The sequence below is a fragment of the Dama dama genome, chromosome 33 (genome assembly GCF_033118175.1).
Source record: "Dama dama isolate Ldn47 chromosome 33, ASM3311817v1, whole genome shotgun sequence".
In the NCBI taxonomy this organism is placed as follows: Eukaryota; Metazoa; Chordata; class Mammalia; order Artiodactyla; family Cervidae; genus Dama; species Dama dama.
Genome location: NC_083713.1, coordinates 33,122,868 through 33,136,252, shown reverse-complemented (window position 1 = coordinate 33,136,252; position 13,385 = coordinate 33,122,868). Strand labels below are relative to the sequence as shown.

General features: G+C 39.9%; 1 protein-coding gene across 2 annotated transcripts in view; it reads right to left on the bottom strand.

Annotated features, from left to right (window-relative positions):
• The window catches only part of TTC21B (tetratricopeptide repeat domain 21B), an 88,055-nt gene that overhangs the window by 30,549 nt on the left and 44,121 nt on the right, over positions 1 to 13,385 (bottom strand). For both annotated transcript variants that reach the window (XM_061135712.1, XM_061135713.1), the window contains 2 exons: positions 11,234 to 11,344; positions 10,259 to 10,340 (listed from right to left, as the gene is read on the bottom strand). In XM_061135712.1, the coding sequence (XP_060991695.1) occupies positions 10,259 to 10,340; positions 11,234 to 11,344 (193 nt within the window). The remainder of the gene's footprint in view (positions 1 to 10,258; positions 10,341 to 11,233; positions 11,345 to 13,385) is intronic.

The following is a 13,385-nucleotide window of genomic DNA, read 5'->3' as shown; positions in this document are numbered from 1 at the left end:
ACGAGGTGTAAAAGTCTCCTATTATTGTATTCTTGTCGATTTCCCCTTTTATGTCTGTTAGTGCTGTTTTAGGCATTTGGGTGCTCCTATGGTAAGTGCGTATATACTGCTGTCACTGTTGTTCAGTTACTGAGCTGGGTGTGCCTCTCTTGTTACCCCATGGACTGCAGCGTGCCAGTCTCTTCTGTCCTCCAGGATCTCCCAGTTTGCTCAAACTCAGGTCCATTGAGTCGGTGATGCTATTTAACCGTCTCATCCTCTGCCACCCCCTCTCCTTTTGCCTTCAATCTTTCCCAGCATCAGGGTCTTTTCCAATGAGTGGACTCTTCACATCAAGTGGCCAAAGGACTGGAGCTTCAGGATCTGTCCTTCTAATGAATATTCAGGGTTGACTTCCTTTACAATTGACTGGTTGGATCTCCCTGCAGTCCAAGGGACTCTCAAGAGTCTTCTCCAGCACCACAGTTCAAAAGCATCAATTCTTTGGTGCTCAGCCTTCTTTATGGTCCACCCCTCACATTCGTACATGTCTACTGACAAAACGATAGCTTTGACTATATGGCCCTTTGTCGGAAAAGTGATGTCTCTTCCTTTTAATACACTGTCTGGGTTTGTCATGGCTTTTCTTCCAAGGAGAAAGTGTCTTTTAATTTCATTGCTGCAGTCCCTATCTGCAGTGATTTTGGAATCCAAGAAAAGAAAATCTGTCACTGCTTCCATCTTTTCCGTTTCTATTTGTCATGAAGTGATGGGACTGGATGCCATGATCTTAGTTTTTTGAATGCTGAGTTTTAAGCCATGTTTTTTTCACTCTCCTCTTTCACTCTCATCAAGAAGCTCTTTAGCTCCTCTTCCCTTTCTGCCATTAGGGTAGCACCATGTGCATATCTGAGGTTGTTGATATTCTCCCAGCATTCTTGCCTCCAGCTTGTGATTCATCTAGCCCACCATTTCACAATATGTACTGTGCATAAAGGTTAAATAAGAAGAGTGACAACGTACAGCCTCGACATACTACTTTCCACCAATTTTGAACCAGTTCGTTGTTCCATGTCCAGTTCTGTTGCTTCTTGACCCACATACAGGTTTCTCAGGAGGCAGGCAAAGTGATCTGGTATTCCCCTCTCTTTAAGAATTTTCCACAGTTTGTTGTGATTCACACAGTCAAAGGCTTCAGCATAGTCAGTGAGTCAGATGTTTTTCTGGAAATGTTGCTTTCTCCATGATCCAATGAATGTTGGCAATTTGATCTCTGGTTCCTCTGCCTTTTCTAAATCCATTTTGTACATCTGGAAGTTCTCGGTTCACATCCTGCTAAAGCTTAGTTTAAAGGATTTTGAGCAAAATCTTGCTAATGTGAAATGAGTGCAATTATATGGTAGTTTGAACATTCTTTGACGTTACCCTTCTGTGGGAGTGAAATGAAAACTGACATTTTCCAGTCCTGTGACCACTGCTGAATTTTCCAAATTTGCTGACCCATTGAGTGCAGCACTTTAATAGCATCATCTTTGGGGATTTGAAACAGCTTAGCTGGAATTCCATCATCTCCACTAGCTTTGGTCATAGTAATGCTTCCTAAGGCCCACTTGGCTTCACACTCCAGGATATCTGGCTCTATGTGTGAGTGACCACACCATTATGGTTATTTGGTTCATTAAGACCCTTCCTCGTATATTCTGGGTATTCTTGCCATCTCTTCTTAATCTCTTCTCTTTCTGTCAGGTCCTTACAGGTTCTGTCCTTTTTCATTCTCATCTTTGCATGAAATATTCCCTTGATATCTCCAATTTTTTTGAAGAGATCTCTAGTCTTTCCCATTCTATTGTTTTCCACTATTTCTTTGCAATGTTCACTTAAGAAGGCCTTCTTATCTCTCCCTGCTATTCTCTGGAACTCTGAATTCAGTTGGATATATCTTTCTCTTTCTTCCTCGCCTTTTGCTTCTCTTCTTTCCTCAGCAATTTGTGAAGCCTCCTCAGACAACCATTTTGCCTTGTTGCATTTCTTTTTCTTTGGGATGGTTTTGGTCACTGCCTCCTCGTCAATGTTATGAACCTCTGCCCATAGGTCTTCAGGTATTCTGTCTACCAGATCTACTCCCTTGAATCTATTTGTAACTTCCACTGTGCAATCATAAAGAATTTGATTTAGGTCATATCTGAATGGTCTAATGGTTTTCCCTACTTTCTTCAATTTGAACCTAAATTTCACAATAAGGAGCTGATGATCTGAGCCACAGTCAACTCCAGGTCTTATTTTTGCTGACTGTATAGAACTTCTCCATCTTTGGCTGCAAAGAACATAATCAATCTGATTTCAGTATTGACCATGTGGTGATGTCCATGCATCTTTTGGTTTGTTGGAAAACAGCATTTGCTATGACCAGTGTGTTCTCTTGACAAAACTGTTAGCCTTTGCTCTGCTCCATTTTGTACTCCAAGGCCAAACTTGCCAGTTGTCCAGTTATTTCTTGACTTCCTACTTTTGCATTCCAACCCCCTATGCATATATGGAGACAAGTGTAAAATCTTGTATTGATTCTTTTGTCATTATATACTGTCCTTCTCTAACTTTCTTTATGGCATAGGAACTCTGTTCAATATTCTCTAATAACCTAAATGGGAAAAGAATTTGAAAAAAAAAAAAAAAGAGTAAATATATGTATAACTGAATCAGTGAATTTCTCCTTTTAAAGTCTATTTTGTCTGATATGAGCAATGCTACCCTGATTTCCTCTCATTTCCAGGAAATATGTTTTCCATCCCTTCACTTTCAATCTTTGTGTGTCCTTTGACCTAAAGTGGGTCTCTTGCAGGCAGCATATTGTAGACTCTTGGGGTTTTTTTCCTTCTTCCTTAATCCAATTTGCTATTCTGTCTCTTTGGATTGGAGCATTTAGTCCATTGACATTTAAGGTAATTATTGACAGATAACTAACTACTGCCATTTTAACCTAACTTTCCCATTGATTTTACATTTCTGCTTTATCCCTTTTTCTGTTTCTTTTGTGGCTTGATGATTTTCTCTTGTATTATACTTATGTTCTCTTCTTTCTGGTTTTTGTGAATCTACTGTTATGTTTTTGATATGTGGTTATCCTGTTTTTCAAGTATGTTAACCACATCCTATATCTACTTGCCTTCGACTGGTAATCATATAGGCTCAAACACATTTGAAGATATGAAAAAAAAAAATCTACTTTTTCTTACTCTCCTCAGACTCATTTTATAATTCTGATGTCCTCTTTTACATCTTTTATGGTTCATTGTGGTTATCATTACTTTCACTGAATTTTTTTTTTTTTTTAAGCCATGTTCTGGCTTATTAGGATGATTTGCTTTCTAATTGTGATTTTCTCTTTCCTATATATTTTTTCTTCTTTCCTATTCAGAGAAGAACTTTTGATATTTCCTCTAGGATTTAGTAATGCTGTTTCTTTTAGTTTCTGCTCATCTAAGAAATTCTTTTTTGTGCATGAAAAGAGCTATTCTTTTTTTAAAAATGTTTATTTTATACTGGAGTATAGTTAGGTATACAGTGAAGTGACTCAGTTATACATACACATGTATTCATTCCTTTTCAAATTCTTTTCTGATTAGGCTATTAGAGAATATTGAGCAGAGTTCCCTGTACTACACTGTCAGTCCTTCTCAGTTATCTATTTTAAGTATAGTAGTGTGTATATATCAATCCTAAACGCCCAACTTATCCCTTCTCCTTGACTTTTCCCCTTCAGTAACCATAAGTTTGATTTCTGTGAGTCTGTTCCTGTTTCGTAAGCAAGTTCATTTGTATTTTTTAGATTCAGCACATAAGTGATATATGATATTTGTCTTTGTCTGACTTACTTCACGTAGTATGAAAGTCTCCAGATCTATCCATGTTACTGCAAATTGCATTATTTCATTCTTTTTAATGGCTGAGTAATATTCCATTGTACATATGTATTACATCTTCTTTATCCATTCATCTATCAATGAAGATTTAGGTTGTTTCCATGTTTTCCCTATTGTAAACAGTGTTACAATGAACATTGGGTGCATGTATCCTTTCAAACCAGGACTTTGACTGGATATATGCCCAGGAGTGAGATTATTGGATCATATATATGGTAGCTCTATTAAGAAACCTCCATACTGTTCTCCATAGTGGCTGTACCAATGCACACTGCCATCAACAGGGTGGTAGGGTTTCCTTTCCTCCACATTCTCTCCAGACTTTACTGTTTGTAGACTTTTTGATGATGGCCATTCTGAGTGGTGTGAGGTAATATCTTACTGTAACTTTGATTTGCATTTCTCTAATAATTAGCAGTATCGAGCATCTTTTCATGTGTCTCTTGGTCATCTGTATGTCTTTTTTGTAGAAATGTCAATCTAGGTCTTCTGCCTATATTTTGATTGGGTGATTTATTTTTTTGATATTGTGCTACATGAGGTGTATAGACCTTGGAGATTAATCTCGTCAGTCTCATCATTTGCAAATATTTTCTCCCATTCTGTGGGTTGTCTTTTTGTTATGGTTTTCTTTGCTGTGCAAAAAACTTTAGAGTTTACGTAGAGTTTACCCATTTTTATTTGTTTTTATTTCCATGACTCTAGGAGATGGATCCAAAAAGATACTGCTGCAATTTATGTCAAAAATTTATGTTTTTCTCTAAGAGTTTTATAGTATCAGGTGGTCTTACATTTAGGTCTTTAATACATTTTAAGTTTATTTTTCAGCCAGTCTATATATGCTGGTTGGAGCACTTAATAAATTCATGTTTAAGGTAATTATCAATATGTACTTTCTTGGTGCCATTTTGTTACTTGCTTTGAATTTGTTTTTGCAGGTATTTTTCCTTCCCTCCCCTTTTTTCTCTTGTGATCTGATGACTAACTTCAGTGTTTGGATTTCCTTTTCTGTATCTATTAGAGATTTTCAATTTGCAGTTACCATGAGGTTCTGATATAGCAATCTATATATAAACAAGATTGCTTTTAAGTTGCTGGTTTTTTTATTTCAAGTGCATTTTCAATATCCTGCATTTGTACTCTCCTCACAACTGCTGGTTTTGGTATCATATTGGTGTGTGAATGACTTCCTACCTCTGTACTTCTTGGAGGACCTGGGTGTCTGTTTCTTTCTTTAGGTTTTGGGAAGTTTTTAGCCATAATTTCTTTATATGTGGTTTTGAGCTCTTTTTCTCTTTCTTCCCCTTCTGGAATCCCTATTATGCATAGATTGGCATGGTAAATTATCCAAAGGTCTCAAATATTGCTTTCATTTTTTTTTTCATTGACCTTCTGTCCTGATTGGGTGTTTTTCATTATTCTATCTTCCAGGTTACTTATTCATTCTTCCGCATTATTCATTCCATTATTCATTGCCTTTAGTTCATTTTTTGTCTTGGTAAATGAGTTTTCTAATTTTCCTTGGTTCTTTTTTTTTTTTTTTTTTTTAATTTTCTAGTTCCTTTCTACAGTACTCTGCATTTCTGTTGACAGCCTTTCTTAATTCCTTCAGTATTTTCATTATCTTCTTTTTGAGATTGGTATCTATTAACTGAAGAGGTCTGTTTCATTGCCTGCTTTTTCAGGGGAGTTCTTTTAGTCTTTTAACTGGGAGTGGTTCCTCTGCTTCATTTTACTTCTATTTCCCTTACTCTGAGTTTAGGAGAAACAGTGGTCTTGGAGGCCTATTTATATGTGGGAGCATCCCAATGGAGCTCATGTGGGATTAATATTTTTGGTGTGAGGGTTGTTTATTGTATGGATGCTTGCTGCCTCTTTCCTTAGTGTGGGCTAGTCATTATCCCCTTAAGAGGATATCCAGATGCAGTTGCTGGTGCCCAGTCCTGGGGTTCTCAGCAGTGGTGGTGGCTCACACACGCCCCTAGAACATGCACTGGGAACAGAGGCAGCTCGTGACTGCACAGGGAGTCCGGGAGGACGGAGTCATTGGCTGGAGACCTGCCTAAAGCACGGAGCAGAGCAGTGCTGGCAGCTCCCGACCACCTCTGAAGCCCTAGGGGCAGTGCTGGTAGCTCACGACCACCTCTGAAGCCCTGGGGGCAGTGCTGGTAGCTCACGACCACCTCTGAAGCCCTGGGGGCAGTGCTGGTAGCTCACGACCACCTCTGAAGCCCTGGGGGCAGTGGTGGTAGCTCACGACCACCTCTGAAGCCCTAGGGGCAGTGCTGGTAGCTCACGACCACCTCTGAAGCCCTAGGGGCAGTGCTGGCAGCTCCCGACCACCTCTGAAGCCCCGGGGGCAGTGGTGGCTTACAACTGCTCCTGGAGCTCGTGCAGGCTGTGTCTTGACCTCTGAGCGCTCACAAAGGAAAAAAGGCTGTAATGGCGAGTTCCATCCCTCCCCTTGCACACCACCCACACAGTGATGCCCAGCCTCTAAAGCAGACCAGGCGTCTTCTGCCTACATCCTCAGGTGCAGTTGCAGACTCTAGCATCTTGAGGTTTCTGCATAGCCCACCCCACTTTACTCCCTGGATCTGATCTCTGAAGCCTGAGCTTCTCTACCAAGCCCCCACCCACACATGTGTTTCCGGGTGGTGAGTGCAGAGTGGTGACTGGCTGTGCAGGTCTCCCTCCGTTCCAGCTGGGGCAAAACCAGTTGCTGCATTCTCCAAGGCTCCAAAGCGCCCCCTCTGTTTCAGCTGATCTCCCATTCAGGGGACTTCCCAGGGTGCAAGAACCTTTCCTCTTTCACAGCTCCCTCCCAGGAGTGCAGGTTCCACCCCTAATTCCTTTCTCACTTTTTTGCTTTTCTTTTTTCTTTTGTTCTACCAGGTTATGTGGAGATTTTCTTGTCCTTTCAGAGGTCTGAGGTCTTCTGCCAACATTCAGTAGATATTCTATGACAGTCATTCCACATGTAGATATATTTTTCATGTATTTGTGGGAGGAGGTAAACTTCATGTCCTAATACTCCGCCATCTTGACCACACCCCCCACCCATATTTGCCTTTCTTAACCCATAATGTTTGGTTTCAAAATTTTATTGCCTCTGCCTTTGGCATCATTAAAAAGAGGATATGATATGAATATGGTTTTGTAAAGAAGATTCAGATATTTGTATTGTCCTTAGACTATGAAACTCAGCTTCCCTGGTGGCTTAGACGGGAAAGCATCTGCCTGCAATACGGCAGACCCAGGTTTGATTGCTGGGTCAGCAAAATCCCCTGGAGAAGGAAATGGCAACCCACTCCAGTACTCTTGCTTGGAAAATACCATGGATGGAGGAGTCTGGTAGGCTACAGTCCATGGGGTCACAAAGAGTTGGACAAGACTGAGCAACTTCACTTTCTATGTTTCTTTGACTATGCAAATTCAAGGAAATTACTCAAATTCTCTGAGTCTGGGATCACTCACTTTCTTAAAATAGGATTGTAATATTGACCTTGAGAGTGCCATGGAAATCAAGTAAAATAAAAGCATTAAAGAGCTTAAAACTACAAACATCAACAGTAATATATATAATGCCAAATATTGTAATAAAAACTAGGACTACCCTATAAAAAAGCCATAGAATCTAAAAGCTATATTGAATTAGACAGGAAGTAAATTTAGGATGAAATTTGTGGCCCCCATTTTTTGGTATGACTTTGCTAATGTGTGTAATGTATGATATTGCTGATATAATCTAAAGTCAACCTTAGGAAGCCAGTTTCTTGAATAATTATCACCTTAAAATATTACTGAAATGCATTTATTATTAGTTGAAGTTATAATTACCACTGATAGGTTAGATTGCATTAACTTGTCTTTTGGTTAACCATGAAATTTGACAGAGGATAAATTTGTACACTTAAGAAATCTGTCAAAAGATGAAATGTATTATATTCTGAAACATGATTATTCATGTTCATGATTATTGATGAATAGTGAGGACTTACTAAAAAAACAAAAAAAACCACACAGCATACTGTGTAACGAGGAATGAAGTGTGATGGAATTTCAGTGCACAGAATTCCTAACATTGCCTGGGGGAGGAAGAAAAGGTTTCACATTGGACAGACCTTCGAGCAGCCTGAAGGGCAGGAGGGGGATCTTGTTATTCAAAGGGCAGACAGCATGTGCAAAGACAGGACCGATAATCGAATGGTGAGTGCAGTGTACTGAATTAGAGGAAGTGGGATACAAAATAGAGATGGAAGGATACCCCTGGCATATATTACTATCAAAATAATGCTCTATTTTAGACTTTTAAACTTTTTTTAAAGCAGAAGAATAGTTTTAGAATGAATATGATAGTCCTGTAATGGCCTGGAAGAGCAAGAGCCCAGAGACTGGAAGATTAGCTGGGAAACTGCACTAGCCCATGTGAGAGGTACGTGCTAAGTCGCTTCAGTCCTGTCCAACCCTTTCAGACCCCATGGACTGTAGCCTGCCAGGCGCCTCTGTCCATGGGATTTCCCAGGCAAGAATACTGGAGTGGGTTGCCATTTCCTACTCCAGGAGATCTTCCCAACCCAGGGACTGAACTTGTCTCCAGCTTGGCAAGTGGATTCTTTACCACTAGCGCCAGGTTAATAAAGCCCTTAATTAGAGCAGGGGGCTAGGAGAAGATAGGATGTGATAGTTCACTGTTAAGCAGAGAGAACTAATGGGACTTGCTAACCAATTAGTGTGAGGGACGGGGAAAACTCAGGATGATCTGGAGATTTTGAGAGAGAAAAGGTTGTAATCTGTTAAGAGTGCAATAATTAGATCTGTAAAGAGAATTTTCTACTAGCTAGGTTAGGTCAAATTAATACATTTCTGAAGTAAGCTCAAACACAATATTAAAGTATAAGATGTTCTACTGAGAAGGAGCTGTAACACACATGAAGTATTGTGCAGGTTTTAGAATAATTCTGAAAAAACTGACTAGTAGATAAGCTTATAAAGTCCTATTAGGAATAAAGGATAGAATGCAAGATTAAAAGCATAAAATATTACATAGACAATAAAAGTTTACTTAAAATTTTGTATTTTTAAACAACTTGGTATTTTGCAGTCATTCATTGATCCATTTAACCAGTAAACATTTACTTTGCAGCATCTATGTACCTGGAAATATATCCGATGCTGGTGGCTGTATACTTCTCACATGCTGGATGTGGTGTATGAGGAAAAGATGAGACAAAGGTAACTAGAAGGCTGGGGACCAGAGCAAATGCATAATGGATAATGCCCTTTACTGAAAGAAAAAGAGAAGGAGCAGGTCTGGAGGGAAGGAAAAGACCCGGTGTTCTACTTTGGACAGGTTAAGCTGAAGAGCCTCCCAGGCACCCGCGTAGGAGTGCAAACAGGCAGTGGTGTAGATGAGTTAAGACTGCATCCCGGACAGGAAGGACACCGGGTCTGGATGAAGTCATAAGAGTGTGGTGAAGGTATTAAAGATGGGGCAAAAGTTTGAGATCAGATGTCTAAAACATTCTGAAAATTAAACGTCATAAAGAGTAGATAGATCTAACAAAGGAGAGTGAAATAGAACAGTCAGCTGGGAGAAGAAAAACCAGGTAAGCCCAGCATCCCAGAAGTGAAGAAAGGCTCTGATGAAGGATGGGGATAAGCTGTGCTAAATACACTGTCAGACCTGGGGAAGCAGAGAACTAGAACTAGACCTGGATCCGGAAACATGGAGGTCCCTGGCCGCCCTGACAGCCTCCCTGGAGTGCAGGAGACAGTGAAGACAGAAATCTCTGAGGAAAACCAAGCGATGGAGCAGGAGGCGGGAGGGGAGAGTGAACGGAGAGGTGGGAGGTGGTTTCTATGTATTTACTGATGCCTTCAAGGTGGGGAGATGTCACAGCCTATTTACATGCCAACGGCAAAGAAAATGATGGTGCAGGAGACACAGACGCCAGAAGGCAAACCCTTCAGGAAGCAAGGGGGAGCATCCAGTGCCCACCTGGAGCCGTGCTGCAGGTGGGGTGGCAGACCTGAGGTGGGGAAAGGGCTGGGGGCAGGCTGACCTGGGGACAGAAGCGAGAGGAAGAAGTGTAAAACGGAGTGAGTGAATTCCTCAGAGAGAGACAGCAGGATTGCCTGGTAGCATCTGAGGGCACATTTGGGGTTGGTGGTCTTAAAATGAGACCAGTGACTTTAATGACCAGTCATTTTCGTTATAATCATCTGAGCTGCTCAAGGGCAGGTGTGGCATAAGCAGTGTTGGATTTGACCAAGGGTGTGGTTTTTTCAAGAAGTGTAACAGCCAAAAAGAGAAAGGGAGTTAACTGCATTTGAAGATAAAACCAGCAGATAGTTACCTGGTTTTCGTTCTAAAAGCTGCTGTAAATGAAACACGGCTTGTTCATAGTCCTGTTTTCTGAACATGAGATCTGCCATCATCTATAAAGGTAAAAGTTGGTTCTAAAAATACAGCCATGTATTTCACAAAGCATATTATTCCTATCAAGGCTGACTGCTATGAAAACACATAGGAGAAACATGAGGGCAAAGTTTTATAAAACAGAGCCATTTAAAATTCAAGTACACCTTAAGCAGATTAGCACTGAGATCCATCAAGGATGTGAAACAGATCTCTCTGTTCACAAAAACTATTTTTAGCAGAAAATATGTTTTAAGCAGTTATTTTTAAAACAGAAATTTGAAGGAAACTGCACTCTATGTGTTATCATAGAGAAGACACCTCACTGGACTTTGTAAAAATAACAAGAAAATCTTTTAAAAACCCAAAATAATATTTCAAAGGAATTTAAAACGAGCAAGACTTACTGAGATTTTCTTATTATGTGTTTTAACAGGGAGAGTTCTTGTATTTTTCAGTTACAGTGACTCATTTGTCAAATTATTAAATGAACCTCACAAACTGTCATCTATGAAGCTGTCTGAAAAACTAACAAAGCCTCAACCCTCCTAAAATTGAGAAAGACAAGCAAAACTACTTAAAACACAGTGTCTTAAAATGTTATATGAAGAATTTTCTCTTTAATTCAGAAAGTCTGACTGAAACTGTTAAAAACTCCAGCATGTTTAAGTAAATACTTTAGTCTTTAGGAAATTATAACTTGATCACATGAACCATTCCTGACCAGGCATCCTTTCAGTCATACAGAAAAACTAAAAATGTACTAATAATCTTAAAAATATTATTTTTGCCAAAAGCCAAAAAGAGCCCGGCCGCCCATCTACTACTAGTGTTATCAGGTAAAATTTGAAACTGCCACATGGAATAAATACAAAACACGACTGCCTCGCTGGCTGAAGTGCCCTGGACTAACCATGGTGGCGGCCTCGCTGTCCTGGTCGCTCTGGAGAAGCAGGGCACAGTGCCGCAGGCAGGCGTCGGGGTCGTCCTGTACCAGGTACAGTCGGGCCAGCTCCAGCGTTATCTGCAGAGAAAGGCAAGGGTAATCAGAAACAGTCTAGAGCAGAAAGTTAGCAAAGTGTCTAGGGCACAGATGTCACTTGACCAAAAGTTAGTGCAATAAAAATGCCAACCACGACAGGCAGGTGAAGCTATAGGGTTGCTCATCTCTAGTTTCTCTTATACTGGAAAAATTAAGGAAAAACAGGCTGCAACTCACTTGAAAAGTAGAGAGAGACAAAGCATTGTGAAAAGAACAGGTCCAAAATTAGCAGCTAAGATTCTAGTCCAAGCATCTCCACGATGGGGCCACGTCCCTTTACCTCTCTAATCCTGTTTCCTCATTTGTAAAATATCAATTAAAGGCTTAAAGCAGATACGCTCCAGATTTACAACTATGATTTCAGTCACTTCAGTCGTCACTGAACAAGGCACCTGTTTGGTTGTGACTTAAAAAACACTATTTTTGCCTTATGTCTGAAAGAGTTATATTAATTCAAAATGTTCAATCTTAAACTTCAAAATTCTAGAACATGGCTGTCTTGTGTTTTACATCACTTACATATTTAGACACTTACCGGACTATTTTTTAAAAATATTAATCATCTACCAAGATCTGAGAGTAGAAAATCCTAGAGATGCTAGCTGAAAACTATCAACACTAGCAGACGGTTCCTGTGGGGAACTGACTGCCCCCATTCCCCTCTGCCTTCTGGCAGGTAAGTCAAGAGAGAGGTTTGAAGGAAGACACATGCACGTGAAACTACAGGAAGCATGTAAAAGAATGAAATTAGAACATTCTCTAACACCACACACAAAAATAAACTCAATATGGGTCAAAGACCTGAATGTAAGACCGGACCTATAAAGCGCTCTGAGGAAAACACAGAACACTCTTTGACATAAGCTTGCAGCAGCATCTTTTTGGATCCACCTCCTAGAGTCATGAAAAAAAAAATTAACAAATGGGACCTAATTAAATTGAAAAGTTCTGCACAGCAAAGGAAACCATAATAAACAAGATAATCCATAGAATGAGAGAAAATATTTGCAAGCAATGTGACAACAAGGAATGAATCTCCAAAATTAACAGCTCACGCAGCTCAATATTAAAAAAGCAAAAAAACCCAACCAAAAGATGGGCAGAAAATCTAAATAGACATTTCCCCAAAGAAGACATACAGATGGCCAAAAAGCAGGTGAAAAGATGCTCAATGTCACTACTTATCAGAGAAATGCAAATCAAAATTACAGTGAGGTGTCACCTCACACTGGGTCAAAAATGACCATCATCAAAAAGTCTACACCAGGTCTCCCGCATTGCAGGCAGATTGTTTACCAGCTGAGCCACACGTTGAGGTTTGACAGAAAACAACAAAATTCTGTAAAAACAATTAACCTTCAAAAAAAAAAAAAAAAGTCTACATCAAATGCTGTACAGGGTGTAGAGAAAGGGAACCCTCCTACACTCTTGGTGGGAATGTAAATTGGTACCACTGCTATGGAGAACGGTATTGAGGTTTCTTAAACAACTAAAAATAGAACTATCATATGATTCAGCAATGTCATTCCTGGGCATATATCTGGAGAAACCATAACTGGAAAAGATACATATATCCCTACGTTCACAGCAGCACCATTCACCACAGCCAAGTCATGGAAGCAACCTAAATGTCCATCAACAGAGGAATAAAGAAGATGTGGTACATATTAAAATGGAATAGTACTCACAAAAAAGCTGAAATAACGCCACTTGCAGCAACATGGATGGACCTAGAGATTATCATACTAAGTGAACTCAGAATAACTAAAATCATGGTATCATTCATATGTGGGATCTAATTGTTAAAAAATGATACAAATGAACTTATTTACAAAATAGAAACAGATTTATAGATATCAAAAAGAAACTTATGGCTACCAAAGGGGAATGTAGGGGGGGGATAAGTCAGGTGCTTGGGATTAACACATGCACACTACCGGGTACAAGATACGGTTTCCCCTGTAGCTCAGCTGATAAAGTATCCACCTGCAATGTGGGAGTCCAGGGTTCGATCCCTGGGTTG